Below are 20,460 nucleotides of genomic sequence, written 5' to 3'. Positions count from 1 at the left end.
AAACTGAATTACTGAATCAGTCTGAATCACTGAATCAGTCTGAATCACTGACCCCGTCCTGAAAAACTAAATCAGTCTGAATCATGGAATCAGTCCTGAATATTCGATCACTATAATTAAACATTAGCCTATTAGCACGGGTCAGTTGTGAGCCTCTCGACTGCACAGGGTTCGAGGCTGCATCGTTATTAACGCTGTCCTGCTACAACAAATCTTTGGAATTAGCAGCTAAGTATATTCACTGAGGTGTGAATGAAAACTGAAAGTGTTAGCAAACACAACATCTGACAGCTCTGGCTAATCGAGCTGGAACATCTAGCATGGGGCTAATGCTACGCAAACTTAGCACAGCACAGGTTCTCAACCCTCTTCCCCTTTAGCTGTAAAAGCTTCACTGATTTCCTCAGGACAGATTTATTGTCCAGCAAAAATATCGGAATTTATATGTTCTCAGATTAAATTAGCAAAGAGAGCAACCTGTGCTAGCTACGTGCGCTCTCCACACACACACACACACCAACCAGCACTGCAATATCCTTCCAAGCCTCAATCATCCTGACATCTCGACACACACACTCAGTGTGAGTTCGTATAAAACAGGAGGAGATGAAACCACACTAATTGTTGTAGAATGTTAAAGTTGTGAGCGGGGAAGTGAAGCAACGTCACACCACATGCTGTATGATGGATCTGAGGAATCATTCGTTTGGATTTGTTGCTTCTTTACAGCACCATCAGATCATCATATCCAACTTGAGTTGAGAAACACATACATAAAAGCAATGTTTTTAGCGTAAACACAGAGTTAGCATGAGCGCAGAGTTAGCATGAGCGCAGAGTTAGCATGACTAACTCTGGAGAACAATAATCATCCTCGAGAATACAGCAAAAGCACACAACAGCCACAGTGTTACAGTGTTCCTGAGGAACCTCAGCATCTCTGAAGAACCCGGAGATCCTCAACTGCCAGTAGAAGATTACATATCAGTTCAACACAGCTGTAACATCTGTAGAGAACCAAAGAACATCTGGTAAACCACAGTGAAGTTCTAGTGAGCTCTAGATTTGGAGAATCATATCAATCTAATTCTGGAGGAGGACAAGATCATCAGAACTTCTTGATGATGATGTGATTGTGAAGATATTATCGTGGAACATGTTCTATCTACATTCTTATTAAACATGTTTCTTCAGAACTTCTTAGCAACCAAGAAATGGATTTCTCCTTTTTATATTTCAGTACTGTGGTAGGGTTCTGCAGAGAACCTTCAGGTGTCCCTCAGTAAAACAACTGAAGAACCATTAGGGTTTTTAAATTCTTCTGTTAAGAGTTCCTTGAGGAACCAGAGAGAAGTCTCCATGGACACAGAGTGCTTGTAGAGATCTAAAGTACCTGGAGATCCTCAGAACATCTCTGTAGGATCTGCTGAACAGGCTCTGAAGTCTACAGAGTGTGTAAAATATGAGCTACTGAAGCAGAACATCTCAGGAGAACCTCAGGATCAGGAGAACTCACTGACGGAACCCTGAGAGACATTCAGCCAGTGGTGGACCATTAGGGTCAGCAAGGCCTTCTCTGCTGGCCTAAACAGCAGTGATCTGAATCACTGACCTGTATTAATATATTTAATATATTTTTCCATGAATGTGTATTAAATTATTCCCAATAGTCTATTCTCTACATTTCATAGCTTTTCTCTCGGTTCCGCTGCTTCCAGTAGTGTATATTTATGAGAAGAGTATTTATCCAATCATATTTCAGACAGTGGATGACATCATGTGTTCCCAGAGTGAAAATCCGCCTCAAGACCTTCAGAATCAATAGTGCAGGCGCCCGGAGCTTAAAATAAGTTGCTATGAAATCGTTCCATTAACCAATCAGATTTGGAGTTGGCGTCACTGGGGCCATCTAGCAGGCGTACGATTACGTCAGCAATTTCCCGTCCTCTGATTGGATAATTGGAGTAGTCAGAGGCAGAGAACTGCACAAACTAAATAATATATATATATTAACAGTTTTCTGCATACGGCATCAAGAATGTCTTTTTTGAGAAAAGTAACTGTAATAAAATGGACTATTCCTTGTGAGGTGTGAAATACTGTAGAATCATTTCTTTTTTACTTCGTTATTTAACGGGTGATTAGTATCTATTGCCGTGGCGTCATAATGATGATATAGAGCTGGATTCATTCAGGAATAGGAACCGGTGAAGGCCTAGGTGTGAAACACAGCGCCCCCCACTGGGGTTCAGCTGATCTGCAGCAGTGACGTCTGATACAGAGTCTGATTTAAAGAACATGAGCGGATTAAACACATCAGAGTCACATCAATGTCCTGACTGCAGCTTAATGATGTGGAACAGGAACAACACAGATAGGGGGAGGGGAGGGGGAGGGGAGAGAGAGAGGGAGAGAGAGGTCAGAGAGGGGGAGAGAGAGAGGGAGAAAGAGAGGGAGAAAGAGGGGGAGAAAGAGAGGGAGAGAGGGGGAGAGAGAGAGGGAGAAAGAGAGGGAGAGAGGGGAGAGAGGGGGAAAGAGGGGAGAGAGGGGGAGAGAGAGAGAGAGAAAGAGAGAGAGAGAGAGAAAGGGAGGGAGAAAGAGAGGGAGAGAGAGAGGGAGAAAGAGAGGTCAGAGAGGGGGAGAGAGAGAGGGAGAGAGGGAGAAAGAGAGGGAGAGAGGGGAGAGGGGGAGAGAGAGAGGGAGAAAGAGAGAGAGAGAGAGAAAGGGAGGGAGAAAGAGAGGGAGAGAGGGGAGAGGGAGAAAGAGAGGTCAGAGAGGGGGAGAGAGAGAGGGAGAAAGAGAGGGAGAAAGAGAGGGAGAAAGAGAGGGAGAAAGAGAGGGAGAGAGGGGAGAGAGGGGGAGAGAGAGAGGGAGAAAGAGAGAGAGAGAGAGAAAGGGAGGGAGAAAGAGAGGGAGAAAGAGGGAGAGAGGGGAGAGGGAGAAAGAGAGAGAGAGGGAGGAAGAAAGAGAGAGAGAGGGAGGGAGGGAGAGAGAGAGTGTGTCTATCATTCTTCTCTCTCTCTCTCTCTCTCCAAGAAGGATCAGTGTGTCGTTCTCTCTCTCTCTCTCTGCAGGAGGGATCAGTGTGTCGTTCTCTCTCTCTCTCTGCAGGAGGGATCAGTGTGTCGTTCTCTCTCTCTCTCTCTCTCTGCAGGAGGGATCAGTGTGTCGTTCTCTCTCTCTCTCTCTGCAGGAGGGATCAGTGTGTCGTTCTCTCTCTCTCTCTCTCTCTCTCTGCAGGAGGGATCAGTGTGTCGTTCTCTCTCTCTCTCTCTCTCTGCAGGAGGGATCAGTGTGTCGTTCTCTCTCTCTCTCTCTCTCTGCAGGAGGGATCAGTGTGTCGTTCTCTCTCTCTCTCTGCAGGAGGGATCAGTGTGTCGTTCTCTCTCTCTCTCTCTCTCTGCAGGAGGGATCAGTGTGTCGTTCTCTCTCTCTCTCTCTCTCTGCAGGAGGGATCAGTGTGTCGTTCTCTCTCTCTCTCTCTCTCTGCAGGAGGGATCAGTGTGTCGTTCTCTCTCTCTCTCTCTCTCTGCAGGAGGGATCAGTGTGTCGTTCTCTCTCTCTCTCTCTCTCTGCAGGAGGGATCAGTGTGTCGTTCTCTCTCTCTCTCTCTGCAGGAGGGATCAGTGTGTCGTTCTCTCTCTCTCTCTGCAGGAGGGATCAGTGTGTCGTTCTCTCTCTCTCTCTCTCTGCAGGAGGGATCAGTGTGTCGTTCTCTCTCTCTCTCTGCAGGAGGGATCAGTGTGTCGTTCTCTCTCTCTCTCTGCAGGAGGGATCAGTGTGTCGTTCTCTCTCTCTCTCTGCAGGAGGGATCAGTGTGTCGTTCTCTCTCTCTCTCTGCAGGAGGGATCAGTGTGTCGTTCTCTCTCTCTCTCTCTGCAGGAGGGATCAGTGTGTCGTTCTCTCTCTCTCTCTCTGCAGGAGGGATCAGTGTGTCGTTCTCTCTCTCTCTCTGCAGGAGGGATCAGTGTGTCGTTCTCTCTCTCTCTCTGCAGGAGGGATCAGTGTGTCGTTCTCTCTCTCTCTCTGCAGGAGGGATCAGTGTGTCGTTCTCTCTCTCTCTCTGCAGGAGGGATCAGTGTGTCGTTCTCTCTCTCTCTCTCTCTCTGCAGGAGGGATCAGTGTGTCGTTCTCTCTCTCTCTCTGCAGGAGGGATCAGTGTGTCGTTCTCTCTCTCTCTCTGCAGGAGGGATCAGTGTGTCGTTCTCTCTCTCTCTCTGCAGGAGGGATCAGTGTGTCGTTCTCTCTCTCTCTCTGCAGGAGGGATCAGTGTGTCGTTCTCTCTCTCTCTCTGCAGGAGGGATCAGTGTGTCGTTCTCTCTCTCTCTCTGCAGGAGGGATCAGTGTGTCGTTCTCTCTCTCTCTCTGCAGGAGGGATCAGTGTGTCGTTCTCTCTCTCTCTCTGCAGGAGGGATCAGTGTGTCGTGACAGTGTTATCAGTGTGGACTGTGATTAAAGTACTCAGTTTACCCACAATGCACTGGGGCAGGTTCACTCTGTCCTCCGGTGAGAGATTAATTCACTACACTGTACAGCGTTCAAACACACACTCAGTGTAGAGCTGTTTACACTCGTGTGTGTGTGTGTGTGTGTGTGTGTGTGTGTAAACGGAATAATCTAACATCCTGATAGAGAGAGAAAGAGAGAGATCTAATATAATGTAAGGGGGGAAGGAGACTAACACACACACACACACACAGCCCTCAGGGATTATCCTGTGTGTTGGTGCTCTAAATATAGTAACTGTGATGGGAAAAAAATTACTCTCATTTCAATAACCACTGAGTTCTTTGCTATGTGTGTGTGTGTGTGTGTGTGTGTGTGTGTCTCCTTCCTCCTTTACATCACAATGAAGCTCTCTCTCACAATCTCTCTCTCTATTTCACTCATTTTTGTTATTTTTCTCACTTGCATGATGTATTATTAATGTGTTACACATGCTATTACTCACTATAATCACACACACTATAATCACACACACACTATAATCACTAACACACACAAACTCACTATAATCACACACACACACACACACAAACTCACTATAATCACACACACACTATAATCACACATACACACACTATAATCACTAACACACACACACACACAAACTCACTATAATCACACACACACTATAATCACACATACACACTATAATCACACAAACTCACTATAATCACACAAACTCACTATAATCACACACACACTCACTATAATCACACACACACACTATCACACATACACACACTATAATCACTAACATACACAAACTCACGCACTCACTATAATCACACAGACACACACTATAATCAGACACACTCACAATAATCACGCGCACACACTCACTATAATCACACAGACACACACTCACTATAATCACACAGACACACTCACTATAATCACACACTCACTATAATCACACAGACACACACACACTATAATCACACAGACACACTCACTATAATCACACACACACAATAATCACACACTCACAATAATCACACAGACACACACACACTATAATCACACACTCACTATAATCACACAGACACACTCACTATAATCACACAGACACACTCACTATAATCACACACACACAATAATCACACACTCACAATAATCACACAGACACACACACACTATAATCACACACTCACTATAATCACACAGACACACACACACTATAATCACACACTCACTATAATCACACAGACACACACACTATAATCACACAGACACACTCACTATAATCACACAGACACACTCACTATAATCACACACACACACACACTATAATCACACACTCACAATAATCACACAGACACACACTCACTATAATCACACAGACACACTCACTATAATCACACACACACACACACACTAATCACACACTCACTATAATCACACAGACACACACACACTATAATCACACACTCACTATAATCACACAGACACACACACTATAATCACACAGACACACTCACTATAATCACACAGACACACACACACTAATCACACACTCACTATAATCACACAGACACACACACACTATAATCACACACTCACTATAATCACACAGACACACACACACTATAATCACACAGACACACTCACTATAATCACACAGACACACACACACTATAATCACACACTCACAATAATCACACAGACACACACACACTATAATCACACAGACACACTCACTATAATCACACACACACACACACACTAATCACACACTCACTATAATCACACAGACACACACACACTATAATCACACACTCACTATAATCACACAGACACACACACTATAATCACACAGACACACTCACTATAATCACACAGACACACTCACTATAATCACACACACACACACACACTATAATCACACACTCACAATAATCACACAGACACACACACACTATAATCACACAGACACACTCACTATAATCACACAGACACACTCACTATAATCACACACACACACACACTATAATCACACACTCACAATAATCACACAGACACACACACACTATAATCACACAGACACACTCACTATAATCACACAGACACACACACACTATAATCACACACTCACTATAATCACACAGACACACACACTATAATCACACAGACACACTCACTATAATCACACAGACACACTCACTATAATCACACACACACACACACACTATAATCACACACTCACAATAATCACACAGACACACACTCACTATAATCACACAGACACACTCACTATAATCACACACACACACACACACACTATAATCACACACTCACAATAATCACACAGACACACTCACTATAATCACACAGACACACTCACTATAATCACACAGACACACTCACTATAATCACACAGACACACTCACAATAATCACACAGACACACTCACTATAATCACACAGACACACTCACTATAATCACACAGACACACACACACTATAATCACACACTCACTATAATCACACAGACACACTCACTATAATCACACAGACACACTCACTATAATCACACAGACACACTCACTATAATCACACAGACACACTCACAATAATCACACAGACACACTCACTATAATCACACAGACACACTCACTATAATCACACAGACACACTCACTATAATCACACACACACACACACACACACACACTATAATCACACACTCACTATAATCACACAGACACACACACTATAATCACACAGACACACTCACTATAATCACACAGACACACTCACTATAATCACACAGACACACTCACAATAATCACACAGACACACTCACTATAATCACACAGACACTCATTATAATCACACAGACACACACACACACACACACACTATAATCACACACACACACTCACTATAATCACACACACACACACACACACACACTATAATCACACACTCACTATAATCACACAGACACACTCATTATAATCACACAGACACACTCACTATAATCACACAGACACACTCACTATAATCACACAGACACACACACTAATCACACAGACACACACTATAATCACACAGACACACTCACTATAATCACACACACACACACACACACTATAATCACACAGACACTATAATCACACAGACACACTCACTATAATCACACAGACACACACTAATCACACAGACACACTCACTATAATCACACAGACACACTCACTATAATCACACACACACTCATTATAATCACACAGACACACACACTATAATCACACAGACACACACTAATCACACAGACACACTCATTATAATCACACAGACACACTCACTATAATCACACAGACACACTCACTATAATCACACACACACACTATAATCACACAGACACACTCACTATAATCACACACTCACAATAATCACACAGACACACACACACTATAATCACACAGACACACTCACTATAATCACACAGACACACTCACAATAATCACACAGACACACACACACTATAATCACACAGACACACTCACTATAATCACACAGACACACTCACTATAATCACACACTCACAATAATCACACAGACACACACACACTATAATCACACAGACACACTCACTATAATCACACAGACACACTCACTATAATCACACACTCACAATAATCACACAGACACACACACACTATAATCACACAGACACACTCACTATAATCACACAGACACACTCACTATAATCACACACTCACAATAATCACACAGACACACACACACTATAATCACACAGACACACTCACTATAATCACACAGACACACTCACTATAATCACACACTCACAATAATCACACAGACACACTCACTATAATCACACAGACACACTCACTATAATCACACAGACACACTCACAATAATCACACAGACACACTCACTATAATCACACAGACACACTCATTATAATCACACACACACACTATAACCACACACACTATAATCACACACACACTATAATCACACACACACACTAATCACACACACACTCACTATACTCACACACACACTCACTATACTCACACTCACTATACTCACACACACACTCACTATACTCACACACACACTATACTCACACACAAACCCACTATAATCACACACACACTATAATCACACACGCACACTATAACCACACACGCACACTATAACCACACACGCACACTATAACCACACACACACACACACACACTATAAATCACACACACAATAATCACACACACACTATAAACACACACACACAATAACCACACACACACACTATAACCACACACACACACTATAACCACACACACACACACTATAATCACACACACACTATAATCACACACACACACACTATAACCACACACACACACTATAATCACACACACAATATAATCACACACACACACTATAATCACACACTCACTATAATCACACAGACACACTCACAATAATCACACAGACACACACACTATAATCATACAGACACACACACTATAATCACACAGACAGACTCACTATAATCACACAGACACACTCACTATAATCACACAGACACACTCACTATAATCACACAGACACACACACACACACTATAATCACACACTCACAATAATCACACAGACACACTCACTATAATCACACAGACACACACACTATAATCACACAGACACACACACTATAATCACACACACACACACACACTATAATCACACACTCACAATAATCACACAGACACACTCACTATACTCACACAGACACACTCACTATACTCACACACACACTATAATCACACACGCACACTATAACCACACACGCACACTATAACCACACACGCACACTATAACCACACACGCACACTATAACCACACACGCACACTATAACCACACACACACACTATAACCACACACACTCACTATAATCACACACACACACACACACTATAATCACACAGACACACTCACTATAATCACACACACACTATAATCACACACACACAATAATCACACACACACACACACACACTATAATCAGACACACTCACTATAATCACACAGACACACTCACTATAATCACACAGACACACTCACTATAATCACACAGACACACTCACTATAATCACACACACACACTATAATCACACAGACACACACACACACACACACTATAATCACACACACACTATAATCACACAGACACACACACTATAATCACACAGACACACACACACACACACACTATAATCACACACACACTATAATCACACAGACACACACACACACACACACTATAATCACACACACACTATAATCACACAGACACACACACTATAATCACACACACACTATAATCACACAGACACACACACTATAATCACACAGACACACACACACACACACACTATAATCACACACACACTATAATCACACAGACACACACACTATAATCACACAGACACACTCACTATAATCACACAGACACACACACACACACACACTATAATCACACAGACACACTCACTATAATCACACAGACACACTCACTATAATCACACAGACACACTCACTATAATCACACAGACACACACACACACTCACTATAATCACACACTCACAATAATCACACAGACACACTCACTATAATCACACAGACACACACACACACACACACACACTATAATCACACACACACTATAATCACACAGACACACTCACTATAATCACACAGACACACACACACACACACACTATAATCACACACACACTATAATCACACAGACACACACACTATAATCACACAGACACACTCACTATAATCACACACACACACACACACTATAATCACACAGACACACTCACTATAACCACACACACACACACACTATAATCACACACACACTATAATCACACACACACACACACACTAATCACACACACACTCACTATACTCACACACACACTCACTATACTCACACACACACACACACAATAATCACACACACACTATAATCACACACACACACACACTATAACCACACACACACACTATAACCACACACACACACTATAACCACACACACACACACACACACACTATAACCACACACACACACTATAACCACACACACACACACACACACACACACACACACACACTATAATCACACACAAACCCACTATAATAACACACACACTATAATCACACACACACACTATAACCACACACACACACACACTATAACCACACACACACACTATAACCACACACACACACTATAATCACACACACACACACACACTATAATCACACACACAAACCCACTATAATAACACACACACTATAATCACACACACACACACACACACACACACACACTATAATCACACACACACACTATAATCACACACACACACTATAACCACACACAAACCCACTATAATAACACACACACTATAATCACACACACACACACACACAATAACCACACACACACTATAATCACACACACAAACCCACTATAATAACAAACACACTATAACCACACACATTCACTATAATCACACACACACTCACTATAACCACACACACACACTGTAATCACACACACACACAATATAATCATACACTCATTATATAATCACACACACACTAATCACACACACACTATAATCACACACACACACACACACACTATAACCACACACACTATAATCACACACACACTATAATCACACACACACACACACACACACACAATATAATCATACACTCATTATATAATCACACACACTATAATCACACACACACACACACTAATTACACACAAACTCACTATAACCACACACTCACTATAATCACAAACACACTCACTATAATCACACACACACACACACACACTATAATCACACTCACTATAATCACACACACACACTCACTATAATCACACACACACACACACTATAACCACACACACACTAATCACACACACACACACACACACACTAATCACACACACACTCACTATACTCACACACACACTCACCACACACACACACTATAATCACACACACACACACAATAATCACACACAAACCCACTATAATCACACACACACTATAACCACACACACACACACACTATAACCACACACACACACTATAACCACACACACACACACTATAACCACACACACACACACACACTATAATCACATACACACTATAATCACACACACACTATAATCACACACACACACTATAACCACACACACACACTATAACCACACACACACACTATAACCACACACACAAACCCACTATAATCACACACACAAACCCACTATAATAACACACACACTATAATCACACACACACACACTATAACCACACACACACACACACACACTATAATCACACACACACTATAATCACACACACACACTATAACCACACACACACACACAAACCCACTATAATAACACACACACTATAATCACACACACACTATAATCACACACACACTATAATCACACACACAAACTCACTATAATCACACACACAAACCCACTATAATCACACACACAAACCCACTATAATAACACACACACTATAATCACACACACACACACTATAACCACACACACACACACACACACACACACTATAATCACACACACACTATAATCACACACACACACTATAACCACACACACACACTATAACCACACACACACACTATAACCACACACACAAACCCACTATAATCACACACACAAACCCACTATAATAACACACACACTATAATCACACACACACACACTATAACCACACACACACACACACACACACACACACTATAATCACACACACACTATAATCACACACACACACTATAACCACACACACACACACAAACCCACTATAATAACACACACACTATAATCACACACACACTATAATCACACACACACTATAATCACACACACAAACTCACTATAATCACACACACAAACCCACTATAATCACACACACAAACCCACTATAATAACACACACACTATAATCACACACACACACACTATAACCACACACACACACACAAACCCACTATAATAACACACACACTATAATCACACACACACTATAATCACACACACACTATAATCACACACACACTATAATCACACACACAAACTCACTATAATCACACACACAAACTCACTATAATCACACACACAAACTCACTATAATCACACACAAACCCACTATAATAACACACACACTATAATCACACACACACACACACACACACTATAACCACACACACACACACACACTATAATCACACACACAAACCCACTATAATAACACACACACTATAACCACACACATTCACTATAATCACACACACACTCACTATAACCACACACACACACTGTAATCACACACACACACACACACAATATAATCATACACTCATTATATAATCACACACACACTAATCACACACACACTATAATCACACACACACACACACACTATAACCACACACACTATAATCACACACACACTATAATCACACACACACTATAATCACACACACACACACACACACACACAATATAATCATACACTCATTATATAATCACACACACTATAATCACACACACACACACTAATTACACACAAACTCACTATAACCACACACTCACTATAATCACAAACACACTATAATCACACACAAACTCACTATAACCACACACTCACTATAATCACACACACTATAATCACACACACACACTATAATCACACTCACTATAATCACACACACACACACACACTCACTATAATCACACTCACTATAATCACACACACACACACACACACACTATAATCACACTCACTATAATCACACACACACACACACACTCACTATAATCACACACACACACACTATAACCACACACACACTATAATCACACACACACACACTATAATCACACACAAACTCACTATAATCACACACACACACACACACACTATAATCACACACACTATAACCACACACACACTATCACACACACACTATAATCACACACACACTATAATCACACACACACACACACACACACACAATATAATCATACACTCATTATATAATCACACACACACACACACACACACTATAATCACACACACAAACTCACTATAATCACACACAAACCCACTATAATAACACACACACTATAATCACACACACACACACACACACTATAACCACACACACACACACACACTATAATCACACACACAAACCCACTATAATAACACACACACTATAACCACACACATTCACTATAATCACACACACACTCACTATAACCACACACACACACTGTAATCACACACACACACAATGTAATCACACACACACACACAATATAATCATACACTCATTATATAATCACACACACACTAATCACACACACACACACTAATCACACACACTATAATCACACACACACACACACTATAACCACACACACTATAATCACACACACACTATAATCACACACACACTATAATCACACACACACACACAATATAATCATACACTCATTATATAATCACACACACTATAATCACACACACACACACACTAATTACACACAAACTCACTATAACCACACACTCACTATAATCACAAACACACTATAATCACACACAAACTCACTATAACCACACACTCACTATAATCACACACACTATAATCACACACACACTCACTATAATCACACACACACACACACACACTCACTATAATCACACTCACTATAATCACACACACACACACTCACTATAATCACACACACACACACACACTCACTATAATCACACTCACTATAATCACACACACACACTATAACCACACTCACTATAATCACACACACACACTCACTATAATCACACACACACACTATAACCACACACACACTATAATCACACACACACTATAATCACACACACACTATAATCACACACACACTATAATCACACACACACTATAATCACACACACACACTATAATCACACACACACACACACACACAATATAATCATACACTCATTATATAATCACACACACACACACACACACACACACTATAATCACACACAAACTCACTATAACTACACACTCACTATAATCACAAACACACTATAATCACACACACTCACTATAATCACACACACACACAATCACACACACACTATAATCACACACACTATAATCACACACACTATAATCACACACTATAATCACACACTATAATCACACACACTATAATCACACACACTATAATCACACACACTATAATCACACACACTATAATCACACACACACACAATATAATCATACACTCATTATATAATCACACACACACACACACACTATAATCACACACAAACTCACTATAACTACACACTCACTATAATCACAAACACACTATAATCACACACACTCACTATAATCACACACACACACAATCACACACACACTATAATCACACACACTATAATCACACACACTATAATCACACACACTATAATCACACACACTATAATCACACACACACACAATATAATCATACACTCATTATATAATCACACACACACACACTATAATCACACACAAACTCACTATAACTACACACTCACTATAATCACAAACACACTATAATCACACACACTCACTATAATCTCACACACACACAATCACACACACATTATTATAATGTGTGTGTGATTATAATGTGTGTGATTATAATGTGTGTGTGTGATTATATAATGAGTGTATGATATATACACACACACACACATTATAATCACACACACACACATTATTATAATATTATTATAATAATATATTACATTATTATAATAGGGTTTTTGTTCACATCCACAAACATTTACAGTGTGTGTGATTATAATGTGTGTGTGATTATAATGTGTGTGTGATTATATTGTGTGTGTGTGTGTGTGTGTGTGTGATTATAATCACACACACACACACACACACACATTATAATCACACACACTAAATATGTTTGTGGATGTGAACAAAAACCCTAAAAGAGGAGAGTGTGATGACTCAGAGCTGCGTTTAAGAACAGATGGTTCTTCAAATGCAGCAGAGGTAGCAAGACACATACACACACAGCATGGTAGAAAACAGTGTGTGTGTGTGTGTGTGTGCTGCAGCATTGACCCTACTGCAGTGTGATCTAAATCTCTCCCTCTCTGCCTGCTAAATTAATAAATAAAGATCAGTGTGTTTGCAGAGTGGACTGGGAGGAGGAGAGATTTAGCTCTGTAGCTTCCTAGTGTGTGTGTGTGTGTGTGTGTGTTTCAGTTAGCAAGAGAACGTCTCTACAGGCACTGACCTTCAGATTGTGTCTCTTTCTGACAAACTACAGTGCTGCAGAGAGCAGTGTGTGTGTGTGTGTGTGTGTGTGTGTTACACCGCAGCAGCCCTCAGAGAACATGAAGCTGGGGTACAGGAAGCTGTGATACACTACACTGTGGTTCCTTCTGTTAATCATATATATATATATATATAGATCATAAATAATGGTTTTTGCCCTTATAAAAATTAATTCAATAAAAATTAATAAAGAAAATACCATAAATACATAAAATAAGTTCTACAGTATTGAACATTAAAAATGAAAACACTATAAATATATGATTACATATATATATGATTTATAATATGATGATAATATGATAATATATATGATTTATATTTTATATTTATATTAGTCATATTTTATATTTAAAATATATTATTATACATCTAGAATATAACAAAAATAAATATAAATCTAAAATAAAAATATAATAAAAGATAAAGAGGAAATAACAAAAATGAATATAAATTACTGAAAACAATAAAGCACTCATAATAGACAATAGAAATATGAGAATATAAAAAATTCCGTGAAACATGGCACTGGCTATTTAAGTGTTTTCTAACACTGATGGTTTTTTTTTCTTCCATCTAATGATTTGTGTTGTGGACTGACGTGAGGTCAGACATCACCACACTGGAGCTTAAACACATGACACCAGCATCAGAAACCGGATGGACGGCCGTGTTTGATAATAAACACACGCTAGGTCTAGGTGATGATGACACGCCTGTCTCTGCAGCGGGATGCTAATCATTTCATCCAAACCATGGATTTTTAACAGAACGTTCTGTTTCAGTCAGAGTTAGCCATTAGCATTAGGCTTTTCCTCTCAGTGTGTCGTTGTGTCATTGGCCTAAATCTCTCATGAGGTCACCTACACTGTTACACGAGCATTCCACTGCACACTGGCTAAGCTAACTAGCATTGATAAAATACCAGTAAATTGTGTTAGCTCTATATTAACACTAACAGGCTAATAAAGGAAGAAGTGTTCTTTGATTAGTGCTTTTAAAATTTTCTCACAGAGAAGCTTTCCATTCATTAAAATCATCATCGGAAACAAAACATGTCGCTAAGCTAACACATTCCTGCTGTGGTTTTGTAAACATGGAGCTGAAAACTCCAGCACATTTCCTGGAAGAAGCTGAGATGTTTCCATCTCCTCACTCAGGATGCTAACTCTGAGGAGTAAACTGCACTCCATCACACACTACAGGGCTTCATCACTCGAACAGACTCAGACGCCATTTTGAAAAAGAACACAGCGTCTGAGAGCTGTGGTGTATCGTGGGTAAGACGTGCTACGGTGATGTCGAGGGAATAGATCATGAGTTAGAGGCGGATGAGTCGGGTTCGAGTGAGGGGAAGTGGAGGAGAGTTAAATCAGGACTGGAACACAGCCATCAGCCCAACGACCAATCAGAGGAGTCTGACCGCTACATGAGGTTTATAACAATACAGGATATAAAGTGGTTAGAAGAAACACACACACACACACACACACACACCCTGAAACCTCACCATGAGGTAAATTTGAATGTAACCAAATAATCTGAGAAGATCTGAGGTCACTTGTAGTAACAACTAATTGTTTACATGAATATTCATGAGCTGTTCACATGTGACTGGAGGTCTGAGCTCTGATTGGTGGATCGGGTGTTGATGAATGTTCCAGAACAGCCGCTCTGACAGTAGTGCAGGTTGACGTTAGCGCACTAGCTCTGAGTTACAGACGCTCACCCTGTAGCTGTAGTGTTTATTCTAATCTGATATGCAGAGCTCATGAATATGCAAATGAGCGCATGACCCTGTTATTATCCTGTTCTCCTTTCAGTTCACTTTACACATCTACTCACACTGATCACTACTGCACGACTTTCACAGTGTGTGTGTTCCAAACAAACATCACACTGATCACTACTGCACGACTTTCACAGTGTGTGTGTTCCAAACAAACATCACACTGATCACTACTGCACGACTTTCACAGTGTGTGTGTGTGTTCCAAACATAATCACACTGCATCACTTACTGCACGACTTTCACAGTGTGTGTGTGTGTTCCAAACATAATCACACTGCATCACTTACTGCACGACTTTCACAGTGTGTGTGTGTGTTCCAAACATAATCACACTGCATCACTTACTGCACGACTTTCACAGTGTGTGTGTTCCAAACATAATCACACTGCATCACTTACTGCACGACTTTCAGTGTGTGTGTGTGTTCCAAACATAATCACACTGCATCACTTACTGCACGACTTTCAGTGTGTGTGTGTGTTCCAAACATAATCACACTGCATCACTTACTGCACGACTTTCACAGTGTGTGTGTGTGTTCCAAACATAATCACACTGCATCACTTACTGCACGACTTTCACAGTGTGTGTGTTCCAAACATAATCACACTGCATCACTTACTGCACGACTTTCAGTGTGTGTGTGTGTTCCAAACATAAACATCACATTGAAGCACTAAACACACACACCACAGAAACTGTCTCACCACTCAGCCTGCAGTAACAGTCTTTCTTAGCACTCAGTCTGTCTCATCACTCGAATTGTCTCACCTCTCAGCCTGCCGTAACTGCCTGTCTCACCTCTCAGCCAGCAGTGACATACTGTCTCACCACTTAGCCTGTCTCTCCTCTCAGCCTGCAGTAACAGTCTTTCTTAGCACTCAGCCTGTCTCACCTCTCAGCCTGCAGTAACAGAGAGTGAGACAGTAGGACAGGGACACAGTGTGCTTCATCACTCAGCAAGCGTCAGTGTCGAAGGCAGAGAGATGGGTAAACACACACACACACACACACACACACACGGTAGTCCCCACGCTGTGTGTGTGTGTGATGTAAAAGCGCTCTTACCTGAGTGGCTTTATGGAGCTGCTTCTTCAGCCCTGCTACAGACATGCTGCTGTCCTGCGGGGTGTGTGAGAGGATGGATGTCTGTGTGTCTGTCTGTGTGTCTGTCTGTGTGTGTGTATGCTCGGAGGAGGAGATAAATAAATCCCGATTGAAGAAGAGCTTAATCTCCGTCAGCTTCAGCTCACATCTGACCATATACATAGGCCACGCCTACTTAAAGCGATAGCGGAGGTGATTAGCGCATGCGCAGAGCGAGGAGCGAAGTCCCCGAATGACGCACGTGCTAAAGGGAATCTGCGTGACGTCGTAGTAATGTGCACATATGTGTGTGTGTGTATATATATATATATATATATTTATTTATTTATTAATTAATACACACACATTTTTTTATACATATATGTAATATATGAGCTGACAAGACAACTGTAATAACAAGCATATTCAGCTCAACTACCTGAAGCTTTCACTATGAGTCATTATGACGGACACACACATGTCCTGTATAAACCACACTGACCGGACAAACACATTAAAACCACACTGGTTTTCCAGGTGTAGGATCTCGGCTTAAATTAGAAAGATTTTTATCACCACACTGCAGCTCACGGACGGTATAGAACAATCAAAACCAGAACAAATAGACAATTAGACTGAAGAACAGTTTTTACCCTAGAGCAGTACAAACACTAAATTCTCAGGGAAATTTTTCTGGAAGAATTATTTCCTCCAATATGCATAAATCTTGGGCAATATTTGTCTTCTTATGTGCAATATGGGTAAAGTGCAATATATACAACTCTCTTGTGCAATATGTGTAAATTTTGGTGCAATATCCGTAACTGTTTCTCACGTAATTTATGTTAAATGTGTCAAGTGTAATTTGTGCATCCTGTGTTATATGTGTAAAGCACCTAATTTCATTGTCATTGGAACATGTGGCATGTCCAAAGATATTCTATTCTATTCACAGTCTGACCACATGAACAGGAGCACGAGTACACCTGTCCATTCATGCAATTATCTAATCACTCAATCTGCTAATATTTCTGATGGTCATTTGTCCAGTGTGGGTGAGTCTGTGATCATGATGGCCGCCGATTTCTCTTCTTGGCTGCAGGAGAGGAACCTGATGTGGTCTTCTGCTGTTGTAGTGCAGATCAGCCATTTCTGAAAAAGTCATCTGACACCAACAGCCATGTCAGAGCTCAGAGTTTTCCTTCACTCAGATGTTTGATGTGAACATTAACTGAAGCTCTAAACCTGGATCTACATGATGTTATGATGTCACTGTGCTGCTGCTACATGATTGGCTGATTAGAGAGCTGCATTAACACGTAAGTGTTCCTAATAAAATGGAGAGTATACACACCACAGTTAAACAGGAAACAGAATGCAGTCAGCATGATCACAGCCCACTTCCTGATCCAGAGGATGTGCCCAGCGGACCTGGAGCTGTTGGGGGGGCGGAGGCTAGTGCAATGAAAACTGCTGATTATTCACTTCTTAACACAACTGACCCAAACAGAAACATAGCAGCTGTGTGTGTGTGTGTGTAAGCTTCGAGTTCCAAAGCAACTAGTGTATATCAGTTCTGTCCCAAATGGAGTG

At 40.8% G+C, this 20,460-nt stretch overlaps 1 protein-coding gene across 2 annotated transcripts in view; it reads right to left on the bottom strand.

The window, feature by feature from the left end:
- Positions 1-19,063, bottom strand: part of sh3gl2a (SH3 domain containing GRB2 like 2a, endophilin A1) — an 83,893-nt gene extending 64,830 nt beyond the window's left edge. The window contains exon 1 of one of the 2 annotated variants that reach the window (XM_058385912.1): positions 18,850-19,063. In XM_058385912.1, coding sequence (XP_058241895.1) covers positions 18,850-19,050 — 201 coding nt within the window. In that variant the 5' untranslated portion in view covers positions 19,051-19,063. The remainder of the gene's footprint in view (positions 1-18,849) is intronic. The other variant, XM_058385911.1, reaches the window with a different exon arrangement.
- Positions 19,064-20,460: the final 1,397 nt, after the last annotated feature.

This window comes from Hemibagrus wyckioides, linkage group LG03 (genome assembly GCF_019097595.1).
Source record: "Hemibagrus wyckioides isolate EC202008001 linkage group LG03, SWU_Hwy_1.0, whole genome shotgun sequence".
NCBI classification, from domain to species: domain Eukaryota; kingdom Metazoa; phylum Chordata; class Actinopteri; order Siluriformes; family Bagridae; genus Hemibagrus; species Hemibagrus wyckioides.
The sequence above is the reverse complement of the archived record's forward strand: the minus strand, read 5'-3'. Positions and strand labels throughout refer to the sequence as shown.